The following is a 13,010-nucleotide window of genomic DNA, read 5'->3' on the forward strand; positions in this document are numbered from 1 at the left end:
TCTCAGTTGACCATAGCTACCATGGTAACATCCAGCAAGAGGGATTCTGAGATTGCCTTCACCCAAACTGTTTAAAGCTTTATGATTCGGTTAACTTGTTAACATTTACCTCGAGATGAATTGGTAACAAATAAAGACTGAGATGCACTTTACACTCTGGAGAACTTTGATTCTCAGCTGCATGTAGACCTTCCCAGCCTTGAGCTTTCCCCTATAAGTAAGCACTTCAGGATGTGCACTGCCATTGTGGCCCTTTGATGCCAGCACAATGCAGGTTGAGAAACTGCTTTGATGCTCTACCTAAAATTAGAGACTAGTCTTCGTGAGAAAAGCAAAACAGTACAATATTTAAGCATGTCGTCTGGTTTCCTGAGAAGAAAGGTTACTTTATCATTTGAAACCTGTATGTTTAGTTACTTAAAATGGTAAATTGCTTTGCACTGTCTTAGAAATGCATCATATAAATATTGTATTCTATCCTTAGCTTACATGTCATAAAGTACACATAAAGATTCAGTAGGAAATGCATTGGGTTCCTAGAGAGTTCAAAGCCTTATTACTTAGCTCCTATATAGCCCTCTAATCCCCGTTATGCTAGGTGCTGTGCAAAATGACAGTCCCTGCATCATAGAGCTTCCAATCTAAGTACAATACTAATAGACAGTAGATGGATACAGACAGACATAGATGAAGCAATGCAGATCAACAATGAAACAAAATTGGTCAGCATGATAGGCAGTGATCCCAGGACATTAGCAACAGCATATAGATCTCAAAGCATTTGTCAAAGTAGCACTTAAATAAAGAGATGTCATAATAATTAATAGCACAGAGAACTAGTTAAATCCTTAGTCATTTGCAATGATTGCGTGCTATGATTTGGTAATTACCATATTTGAGAAAGTCCTGCAATATTTGTTATTTGTTTACTTTCTATGTAAAATCTTCCTAAGATGGTGCGTAAGCAGGATCTGAAGGAATTCTCCCTGACAGTTAGCTGGAAGTGGGGAGAGACCCTGGGTTTCTCTGGTTGCCAAATTAATGCCAAATGACCTTCCTAGTTTTTAATAAAAGTTTCTTTTCTAGAGTCTATGCTTGTGAATTGGGAAGTACTGTCTCTCAGTGGCACTAAGGGGAGGGGTGTGAATTTCCAGGTTACTGGGTGGAGGTTCAAACCAGTTCTATGTTGGATGGGTGAAGAGGAACTCCAAGATACTGAACCCAGCCCTGGCTGCTGTTGGCACAAGGTTTAAAAGTGAGTCTTTTACTTAATTGGAAGGATCAGGCTAATTTTGGAGGAAAATATTTGGCTTTATTCATTATGCGCCTATGCAGAGAATTTTGTTTGTTTATACCATTTCTGACAACTAGTGTCAAGGAGGCTAACTCAACTTTGTCTTTTAAACCCGTGGAAATTGGAGTTCCTTATACCAAGAGTGTCATAGCTGTAGTTACATGTCATATACTTTCTGTTTTGGGGCATGTGTGTTTTCGTATCAAGGTGAATGGTAAAAGAGGGCAGATGCACAACTCACATGTACAGGCAGAATCTCGTTTGAACTAGCTTGTGTGGCAAGTAGTTTGAGGAAAGCTGGAGAACTCTAATCCCAAAGTGATCGGTGTCTCTCAATGTTTATGAGTATGTAATTAGTCATTCCAATTTCATTTTCTCCAGATGGCTAAAACACTTCATGTCATTTGTTGCAAACTATTGTACAAAAATAGAATGGAAACCATACATATGGGAAATGTCACTAAAACTAGAGTGATGTACCATTTTTTTACAGATCTGTTTTGTAAATAAGCATCATCGAGTCACTCAATTATAAAAACGTTATGGGAATGCTAAATAAATGGAATAAAATGTAACGTGATATTCTTCAGATGTGCTTTGGCTCTCTGCATAAGAAACCATACAAGGTCTGAGTAATAGGGACGTAAGGGAGTAGTCAGCTGGTTAACTATCTCATAAGCCTATGCTTATCGGGTAGTCGAGTCGACTACTATCTTCCCCCGCCCTTGCTGCCTCTGTGTCAGAGGCAGCAAGGGGGAGGAGCAGGAGCAAGAAGAGGCAGGGGGAATGGAGAAAAGGGTAGGCAGAGCTGCAGCAGTCCTGGAGCTGACGCAAGCTGGGACTGTTCAGTCCTGGCTCGTGCCACCCCCGGGAGCTAACCCCGCTGTAGTACTGCAGTTTAAACCCGGCTCCTACTACATTTAAACTGGAAAGCCGCAGCAGAGGTAGCAAGCACCCCTCTCCCACCCCTTATCAACTAATTGAGTAGTCGATAGAAATTCCATCTACTACTCCATTAGCTAATTAATCGCAACTTAACATCCCTACTGAGTAGGTTGTACTGTAGTTTTTCAGCAAAAGAGGGAAAATAACTTTGGCATTTATTTGCCTTAATCATTTATATTATAGCACATCTAAAAAACCAAGAATTTGATTTGTGTTTGGGAATGAGTAAAAAGTTGCCTCAATATTTGTTTCTTCAAATGTTTTTGAGAAAAAAAGGAAAACTCTCAGTTCCATTCCATTTGGGCCTATTACAATGCAGAATCTTATTAAATAGCCAGAGATTATTCTTAAATCCCACTTTGAAATGACTACACTTATTTTAGGAACTAAGCATGGTGGTAGGATCAGTTCAGATAGATTAAATCCATATCCATATCGGATGGACAGATAGACAGACAGATACACATTTCTAAAATATGTAGTAAGATTATATATAGTTTTAACTCCCCTTGCTAGAATGATAGGAACTTTTTGGGAGGAAGGAGTTGAAGAGAGAGGTTTGGGGGACGTTTATAACTTTTTTTTTTGTTTGTTTGCAAGGAGATACAGCAAAACATGCCATGATAAGTTGTATAAAATAGGAAAGGAGCACTTGTATTTTTTAACATTTCTTTAAATAATAGCATCACAATAAAAGTAATATTTCAACAGCAAATCTAAGCTAAAACACATGTATTCATAATTCATAAAATAAAATCTAAACAAAATATAATTCCCAAGTATGCATCTCTTGAAACTAATCACAGTGAACATGTAACATTTCATGAGACTTGGCACAACCCACTGGCACATAGCACTGCAATGGCACCTTCAGATCTACAGGTGGTTGACTTTTTCAATAGCACTTAGAATTATTAATGCCGTTTGGGTTAGCTGACTTTACAGAGCATAATAAAATATTATCTCGTAAAATGCCTTAATTTTCAGAAAGACAGCAGTCTGTTTGTTGCATGGCATCTTGTTGTGCTTAGTTATTCATGTTTTCTTGCTAGAAGGAAAGTTAGGGGAGGGGGAAAATCTATTTTACAGTAGATTATTAATTCTTCTTTATACCTATACTGTGTCCTTGTGACTGTGCCAACACACTGTCTCAAATAGTTTTCTCATCAATGTTAATTGAAACAGTAACTTAACATTGCACTGGATTGCATCACAGTGTATGTTATTTCAATATGTCACGAAACTGGCATCAAGGGTACGTCTAGACTACATGCCTCTGGCGACAGAGGCATGTAGATTAGGCTACCCGACAGAGGAAAATGAAGCGGCGATTTAAATAATCGCCGCTTCATTTAAATTTACATGGCTGCCGCGTTGAGCCGACAAACAGCTGATCAGCTGTTTGTCGGCTCAGCGCGATAGTCTGGACGCTCCCCTGCCGACATCAAAGGGAGTTGTCGACAACCCAGGTATGCCTGGGATGAGGCATACCTGGGTTGTCGACAACTCCCTTTGATGTCGGCAGGGGAGCGTCCAGACTATCGCGCTGAGCCGACAAACAGCTGATCAGCTGTTTGTCGGCTCAACGCGGCAGCCATGTAAATTTAAATGAAGCGGCGATTATTTAAATCGCCGCTTCATTTTCCTCTGTCGGGTAGCCTAATCTACATGCCTCTGTCGCCAGAGGCATGTAGTCTAGACGTACCCTAAGTTCTGATGAAATAGAATCAGTGGCACTGACACTTGAATACACACTATACAGAAGTGTTCCTAGTTGAGTCGGTCACTCAGTGGTCACTTTTGAAAATTTTGGCCCAAGCACTCTGTAGCCAGTCAGCTATCATGTTCCTCCCTGAAAACTTCCTAAGTTTCATGAACTAGTGTAAAAAGTATCCTGACTCTGGATTTATGTCTTTTCTCCTTAGGTCTCTCTGTCCATTGGTGTGCAAATGGACATATTCCCCAGACAAGGGCTGGGATGAGAGTTTCTGGAAGGTGATTGGTTTAGAAGATTTGGTGGCATATAAGTATGAAAAAATAGGTAAATGAAGTTATTTAAAAAAAATTAAATCCGTATGTTGTATTACTATTTAAGTATCAGTCCTTACTGAATCTGGAGAAAAATCTATACGATTGGATTCTCCCTTGAGCGGTATCTCTCCCAAGTATTGGCTGTACCTGTGGATGCCTTGAAATGTGGTGGAAGAAACCTTTTGATACAGAATTATTAACATTGCTAGAAGAATCACTGTGGAAAAGCTATTCTTAAAAACATGGGATCATCATGGACAGTCAGTCAGCCTTGTTGAATGGTTTGGTATCATTTACTGGTGTACCTGAATAGATTGTTGGGGAGCTGAGGAGAAGCACAGACACAGAAATTGGTAACTCCTGTAAACTCTAGCACTGATATCAACTTCTTTGTGGCTTTAGCAAAATCATTTAGGTCAAAAAGTTCAGATGTGTCCACTAATTTTTAAGTGTGGCAGAGTTTCTTATTCTCATCTTGACACACAAGTTGTCAGGACTTGGTTTTCTTCAAATGTGGTCATTCCTAACATCTCCCATCCACTTCACCTAGAGTTGTGGGTTAGCTGCACTCCTGAAAATCAGACCCAAATGGTTTCAAAATGGCCGCCCCAAAATTGAGCGATTTTTACAGCAGACACAGATGAAAACGAGAACCTAAGCACTTGAATTTTTTCAGTACATTTCTGACACTGGGACACCAGCGATTGGGCGATGAAGATAACGATAGTGGCTTTAGCAACTGTTATCATACTTGTGACATGCACCTACCATGTTGATGACAGATTTTGAGAGAACTTTTTTTGCTTTGTTAGGGTGTGTCTAAACTACACCCTTCTGCTGACAGAGGGATGTAGATTAGGCACATCGCTATTGCAAATGAAGCGGGGATTTAAATATCCTGTGCTTCATTTGAATAGAAATGACCGCCATTTTTTGCCGCCGCAGCACTTTGCCCGCAAAAAGCGTCAGTCTAGATGGGGATTGGTTGACAAGGAAAGCCTTTTCCGACTGATCCCTTATGCCCCACTTCATTTGCAATAGCGATGCGCCTAGTCTATATCCCTCTGTCGGCAGAGGGGTGTAGTTTAGACACACCCATAGTGTCTTCAAAGGGGCTGTTTTACTTATTTAGGGCCAAAATTTAATTTGAATGTTAACCATGTAACAATACCTACAGCAAATATTCATTAAAAATCCATAATGTTAATTTACCAGAAAATTTCCAAAGTAACTTTATTAGACTTTCTCTGTTAAGTTAATGGATTTTTAATGGATGTCCTAAGCAGACATGTCATTAACAAGAATATTATGGTACATGAATTAAAATGTGTACATTCATCAAAGTTAATCATCTGAAATTTCCTCTAGATTTTTTTAAACATCTGGCACTTTGAACAAGTTTCTACAACAGTTTCAGTGTAGTAACATGAAATAGAAATAATTTAGGAATGATTTGATATCATCAATTCAATATATAAATCTTTCCAATAGTCAGAAATGGATGCTTTAAGTAATTTTCAGGCCTCTTTGAAAACCTCCCCTGTATGGCTTTCAACATCTAGACTACTCATTAAAACATTTATATTCTGGTATAAACCCTGTTAACAGATTTGAGCATTTAGTATTTTGCAATTTTTAGCATAAATACAATTCCTATAACTCCAACCAGATGTAGCTTTTAGCAGATCATTACTAAGCTAAAAGAACACATGATGTAAATAAATGTTTGACCAGAAAATTGAACACCTCAGCAGCTGATGGTCTCCGGGAAGAATATTTTTTAAATAAATTATTTATGACGTGTAAGCTAAGGATTGAATACAATATTTATATGGTGCATTTCAAGGACAGTGTAAAGCAATTTACCATTTTAAGTAACTAAACATACAAGTTTCAGTTGATGAAGTAACTTTCAATAAAAAGGAAGGTTTGTAATGATGGAAACCACATAAAACTGAGCAGTAGTAGTACCAGAACTTAGGTTAAATTCTTAAATTTTCAATTAAATAATGTATACATGTCTCTTTTCTTTAAACCAGGTTGTTCACAGATGCACTAGATAGGGAATTGGAATCTGTTTTCTTAAAAAGAGTAGCACATCACTCTCCAAATGGTCCCCTTGGTTTCAGGAGGATGGCTGCCGGAGTCATGTGCTACTCCGTGGGAAGCAGACACACAAAATCTGGCCCAGATCATTTATAAGAAACTGTGGAATGGAAATCAATGCTTGTACCTACCACATATCAGGTGCAAATGTAAGAGTTCTTTTGTGCCAAATTCTTACCCTGTTGTTCATGTTGCATAGTGTTTGACTTCTTATGCAGTTACCTCGATTTTAGTGGGGGTATCCAAAGAGTAAAATGCTATTTAGCTTGATTAATAGTATCAGAACCCTACCTGAAGTGATCAGGAAGGCATGGCCACTCCCACAAGGTTTATCTAAATTATCTTTTAAACAAACAAGCAAGCAAACAAAAACTGTTGACCTTATTGAATTTAGCCCCATGTTAAAATCTAAGGGCTAGATACTGGCTTTCCCCATGAGTGCATGAAGGGAGGAAGTGGGATTCAGGAGCCCTCTGTGTTAAAAGAAACATGGAGGAAGGAATCCACCGCTCCTCTGCAACTGAAGGAAATTAATCGTATGGTCTGTGCTCATTAGATCTTAATGGATGGTTTCAGCTCAGTGCTTCAGGGCAGGTCACTGACAGTGTGGAAGGTGCAGGAGTCAGGGCAGGGCCTTGGGGATATGGGGGGCAGGGCAGGAAGCTGAGGGGGTTGAGGGGTGAGAATGAGGGTTGGGGGGTGAGGAGGGACTCAGGGCTGGGAGTCCCATCCAGCAGAGCTCCCACTCCAGCCAGAAGGGACCTTCTCTTTCCCCCACAGCCGCACCACTGGCAGGGGCTTTCTCTCCCCCTGTGCCCCTGGCTGGCAAGGGCCTTCTATCTCCCCCTGCCAGCTGACAGGGGCTTTCTCTTTCCGAGGCTGAGAGTGTGGCTCCTGTTGTCAGAATAGCAGTGGAAGCCTAATATTGAGGAATCTGCAATTTCCGCAGTATCACAAGTTAAGCAAGGCCTTACTTGTATGTATATAATAAAAGTTTCGCTTCACCCAAACAGGGGTGCAGAGAATAGGTCAAAGTATGCGTGCAAATTCAGGAGCTCTGGAGTTTGTCAACCAAGCTAGAAAGCAATAAGGATGGGACACGGTCAAATTCTAATTCAATCAATCAATCAATCGAATGCCTCTGCTCGAATTTCACATTTGCCCCAGAGCACAATTTAGCCAACATACCTCTGTTCAAGGTTTGTTTATCCCAAATTCTTATGTGAACTTATTTTAGTGCCTGTACTTTCCCACTGACAGGGAGATACTGGCACTTTACTGAGATACCTTTAATGCAGTGTGCTCAAAGTCTTAGCAACACTAAACTGTAATAATCATTTTGTTGTCAAAGAAAGAAAAAAAAATCAGAAGAAAATTAGCTGAGCCTTTTTTATTGTTTACAGAAGCATATATTTGTTACTGAAGCTGGAATAGGCAAACACAACATGTATTTCTAGTCTTTGATGAGAACAATATTACATCCTTTGAGAGGAAACTGTAGCTGGATAGTTATGATAGGAATATAAAATAAGGTTTTAGGAATATAAAACAGGGGTTTTATAAAGTGCCCTTAAGTTTCAGGACCTTAAAAAGAATTGGGAGAAATTACAAGAGAATAGTTACTGTATGTTCTGAAGTAGTGCATATTCTACAATGTGTTTTGAAAGGGCAAGGCATTTAATGTATCCACAGTGTTGTTTGTGGTTTCATGTAATACACTCTTTTTAGTTTCACTCTAGATTGACGTGACCTTGTTGATAAGGGACCCTCTTCTGTTGGCCTTTACGATCTCCCCTGAACTGTTCACACATCAAATGGTGGTTTCTGCTGTGAAAGTACCAGCCTTCTGACCTTTTACATTACACAGAGCGGTTGACTTTGCAGGGAATCCACACAGTAGGCTGCTGGGGTCCTTTCTGCATGTCTAGAATTTGCTGATCATATTCTTGAAGGTATAGATTCATGCTTAGAGTTGCTGCAAACTTTATTGACCCCATTAATGTAACCACTGCGAACAAAGAGTAGAAGCAAGCTTGCATTGAAAACCCCCGCAGGCAGTAACACTTAGCTGCTGTGGTGAGATTGCATGATGAGCATGTTTTTGCGGCATTATAAAACCTAGAAAGCCATCAGCAATTCTATGAAAAGGACTGTAATACGTGAACATTTAGATATTGAATTGTACAGTCTGTTGGGGGTGAGGGGTGGGCCTGATAAATTTTCACCACCATCTCCTACTTCAGGGGCTACTTAAGGGACTAAATAATTTTATATTGTAATAATTTATGTCTAACCTCCTCCCCCCACCTTTTATCCCTAGAAGATGGTGTATTTATCTCAGAGTTTTGGTACTGTAGGACAGTGTTTCTCCACCAGTGGTACGAGTACCCGTAGGGGTACTTGAGAGTAGTTGGGGGAGTATGTCAACACAACTGAAATTTGGAGAAAACTGAATTTCTGTTTTAAGTTTGACAGCGTTTTATTATTTTTGTATTTTTTACTCCCAAAAATTTCATTTCCCTCCTGGCTATGATTAAGTTGTTTAAATGAATGTGTTGCAATGGTAGAAAAAAAATTGTGTGTCTGAACACTGTAGGTACAGTGGATACTTATAATTTTTTTAAAGGGGTACTTTATAAAAAAAAAGGTGGAGAAACACTGCTGTATGTCTGCTGGTGTAATAACACATGTGTTTTGATGTTGACATTGCAGTTATACTTCATAAATAGACATTTATTGTCTTTTCATCTGTGATGGAGCTGCATGCTAATTTTACTATATTTATATTCAAACCAAACTTAATACTCTGAGACACAGTCCTTATGCCTGCTGAAAGATTATAAAATCCTATTTACCAATATGTTCAGAACCAGCTCTAAATAGGAACTTGTGGTCAGATATTCAAAGGTGCATAGGCACCTTGAGGCTATGTCTAGACTGCAGGCTTCTTTCGAAAGAAAAATCCGCTTTTTCGAAAGAGAGCACCCAGCGAGTCTGGATGCTCTCTTTCGAAGACGGCCTCTTTACATTGAAGAACGCCTTCCTTCGAAAGAGGAACTTTCAAAGGAAGGCGTTCTTCCTCGTGAAACGAGGTTTACCGCCATCGAAAGAAAAGCCGCGTTCTTTCGAAATAATTTCGAAAGAACGCGGCTTGAGTCTGGATGCAGGGGAAGTTTTTTCGGGAAAAGGCTACTTTTCCCGAAAAAACCCCTGAGTCTGGACACGGCCAAAGATTCACATTAGCACCTTGTGAGATTTTCAAGCAGGTTAGGCTCCGAAGTCTGATTTCAGTGTTAAGTGTCTAACCTGCTCAGAGCTCTTTGAAAAATCTAATAGGTGCTTAAGTGCCTTGGAAAATCTGGACTTTGCACAAATCACGGAACTGCCTTTCAGCCCAACTACAGAATAACATGAAGGGCAGGACTTTACTGAAAACTGATTTTCCAAGAAAGCTAACTTCACATCACTGGGGAAGACGAGTGGATAGAGAGGGATAACAGTAGCTGCTGGAATCAAGGGATACTGAGCCATGACACGTACAGAATCATTTATAAAAATGATTGTTGCATAATGCCAATGTCATCATCTAGGCAGGATATTATGAAAGGAATAAGGTTTTAGGATTAAAACATAAGACTGGGGAATCTGGAGATTTTAGCTTTATTCTTGAATTTATTCTTGATTTTACCCCCAGCTTTATATGGACAAGTTACTTAACTTCTTCTCTCCACCTCTGTTTCCTCATCTCTAAATAGAATAGTCCTACTTCTACAAAGGGTTCATCCTGGATTTCTCCAGTCGAGACTGAGACTGGCAGAATTCATTCATCTTAGATTTTTGACCCTATAGAGTATAGTATGAGCCAGAATACTGGCCCTTATGCTTTCCTGTATGTAAATGCCATCCTCCAAGTGCTCCACCCAGTGCCTTCTTGGCTGTGGTCAGCAAAGGAACGCTGTACACGGTTACACTTTCACTCCCCCAGTAACCATCTGTTCGTATTTGTTCACCGTTGCCTGTATTTTCTTAGATGCTTTTGTTTACATGCTTTTGTTTAAAAAGGTAGCCCTTTGGATTTTCAGTTTGCTTGTGGACACGTAGGAAGTAGTACACAGCTAACATCAGTACCAGCAGTGGTACCGTAACAAAAGAACCATAAATACGGAAAAGACTGATACTACCGAGGAAAAAATGGAGAACCACATGCTTCCTTGAATTTTTTCCCCCTCTCCCCAAAAGGGCAAGGACACTATCAGTTTGTATTTGCAGAGTCTTCTGTTCAGTCTTAGGTCTGGGGGAGAAGTAGTTCTGTTCTTACCTCCCATCCTCAAAGAGAGAAGGTGTTCAGCCTATCGGACCTTCCCTCCTCGGGCTAGTATTCAGTAGAGGACAGGGGCCATCTGTGCAAAGCCACTCTGTCTTCTCACTGCTTCCTGCTCACATCCTCACCCTGAGCCACCTCCTATTCCATAGGGGCTTTCTTTAGGAGTTGAGCTCTCCTAGCTCCTTTGCTGGCAGGCGACCTGACTTTCTTTTCCTCCGGAAAAGAAGTTTCCATTCTGAGCTGGGTGAATTGAACCATTTTATAATTGATGCTCCAGAGAGTTGCCATTCCATTGGCCCTGCCCCTTTCCACCCTTTTGAAGGCTACGAAGGCCAAACAGCACAGAACATACTGAGGACTGGTTTACGCTTCATGGGAAGGTCAAAGTAAAAGATACATTTCCAGCTAAGTAAACGATGTAGCTGGAGTCCACGTATCTGAAATCCCCGTCCGCACAGCAGGAGGAGCAGAAGTACCAGTGCCGACAGGTGCACTCTTTGAGTTTGATCTATATTACACCCACTAAAGGGAATCCCCAGAAGATCGACTGTGGCAAGGTTGATCTTCCATGTAATGTAGCCATGCCCTGAGGGTCTTCCTTGAAGGCCGAGAGAAGAGGAGCACATTCCTTTGTTCCAAGCATGTCTGATACCAAGCTCCTGGATTCAGCCATCTGCATACAGAACCAAAAAAAGAGAGCCTTAAATACAGAGCTTTTGCAAATGACAAAGAACAGAGAGTAAAAAAACGTTTTCTCAAAATAGATGGTCCTATTTACATTTCCCCCAATTAAGGTGTAATTAGCTGCAATTTCAAAAATATGTTAAAGGCTTGACTCACAGGATACTCAAGTCTTTTTACTGTCAAAATCCACTGAATTTACAAGTGAGTAGAGCTCCAAAAATGTCAACGTTTCTTTGGCTTCCTGCCGTTTCAGTCCATCCCTCTAGGAGTTGTAACAACTAGAAAGGGGATGAAGTTGGCACTATATAAAGGGGTACTTTCTGGTGACTCTTCCCTGAAAGCCTCAGGCACCTCTTTGTAGTCTGTGAGTCAGCAGGAACAAGTTGAGGAGAGAATTCTTCAGAGAAGACAGTGAGGGCTGATATCTCCTGGTAGGTGCTGTCATGCTGATGAATACACTGGAAGCAGAGAAGGAAGATTTAACTTAGTGTCGTGCTCTCATGAGCCTGAATCAACAGAAAATAGGGAAGCTCTGCCTAGCTGTTTGGAACTAGGCTGAACAGACTTTCCCTTGGAGTCCAAGCAAACAACTTAATTCATAAGAACATATGCTGTATTTAAACCGCTGTCTTGGAATTGCTTGTCTATAGATGGTGTCTTCATTTTTTATTTTTTGGAAGTATTTGTTCCTTCTGTATCTGACAGGCATGATTACTTTCTTTCTTTTCTCATGCAGTCACTTTAAGTGGTGTTTTTGCTCATATCATGCCAACTTAAACTTTCTCTTCCTGTTCAAAATGAAATCCAGGAGCTTTCTATACTTCTCATTTTCATATTTAGTAGACAGTGAAAGTTTAAATCAACGCTCTTAGCAAAACCTTGCTTAAAGCAGTTACTGCAGTAGTATTTTAACGTCGAACGATGTATGGAAGGTATAGAACGTGAGAGAATAGCGGGGAGAGTGTTTCTGGGGAAAGACTTCTCTTTGAGGAGAATAAGGTAATTGAGTGGAGTAGTTTATCTCTTGTTGCAATCTTAGTCCTTCCTGTTTCAACCCCTTTCTGTGGTGGTGGTCCGCTTTTATTGTCATGTCAGAAATCAGCCCCGATCCCGCACTTGCTGCTCCCATCTAGAGTCCTTATGAATTCAGTGGGACTCCATGTGGATGCAGCATCAGCTTATCTGTTATCAGGTATTTTCATAGGGCCTCAATTTGTTGGATGCCATTTGAGACAGGAATGTTTGCTGTTAGAAATGTGCCATATACCTCATATATGTGCTGTGAAATAAATATCAGGTGTCTCAAACTCCCAGCCTGCGGGCCAGTCCTGGCTAGAGTGTTTGTACCATCCATCCAGGGACTTCCAGCAGGCTGGGGTGGGGGGGGGGAGTGTATCAGTTACCTGCCCCAAAGCCCTGTCCCTTCCCACCATCACCCCACTCTCCCCCCCCCCCCCGTCCCCCAGCACTCAATCCCTGATCAACAGGGGGGGCCTGATGCTACATGATGGCATTGGTTGTGTCTCCCCTCCCCGCATTCTTGGAACCACATAGAAAGCTGATCGCACTGGAGTGAGGCACCGTGTAGGAGGCGCGACCACTTCCTCTGTGTGGTGCCAGGATCAC

At 40.8% G+C, this 13,010-nt stretch overlaps 1 protein-coding gene across 11 annotated transcripts in view; it reads left to right on the forward strand.

The window, feature by feature from the left end:
• FGGY (FGGY carbohydrate kinase domain containing) overlaps positions 1-13,010 on the forward strand; it is a 318,624-nt gene that overhangs the window by 191,407 nt on the left and 114,207 nt on the right. For 10 of the 11 annotated variants that reach the window (XR_012905874.1, XR_012905877.1, XR_012905875.1 and 7 more), the window contains one exon: positions 4,165-4,280. The exons of the other annotated variant lie outside the window; for it this stretch is intronic. Coding sequence is in view for 2 of the 10 variants with exons in the window: in XM_075936090.1 (XP_075792205.1) it covers positions 4,165-4,280 (116 nt within the window). In the remaining 8 variants the exon portion in view is untranslated. The remainder of the gene's footprint in view (positions 1-4,164; positions 4,281-13,010) is intronic. 11 annotated transcript variants of the gene reach the window in all.

This window comes from Pelodiscus sinensis, chromosome 9, assembly GCF_049634645.1.
Source record: "Pelodiscus sinensis isolate JC-2024 chromosome 9, ASM4963464v1, whole genome shotgun sequence".
Taxonomy (NCBI): domain Eukaryota; kingdom Metazoa; phylum Chordata; order Testudines; family Trionychidae; genus Pelodiscus; species Pelodiscus sinensis.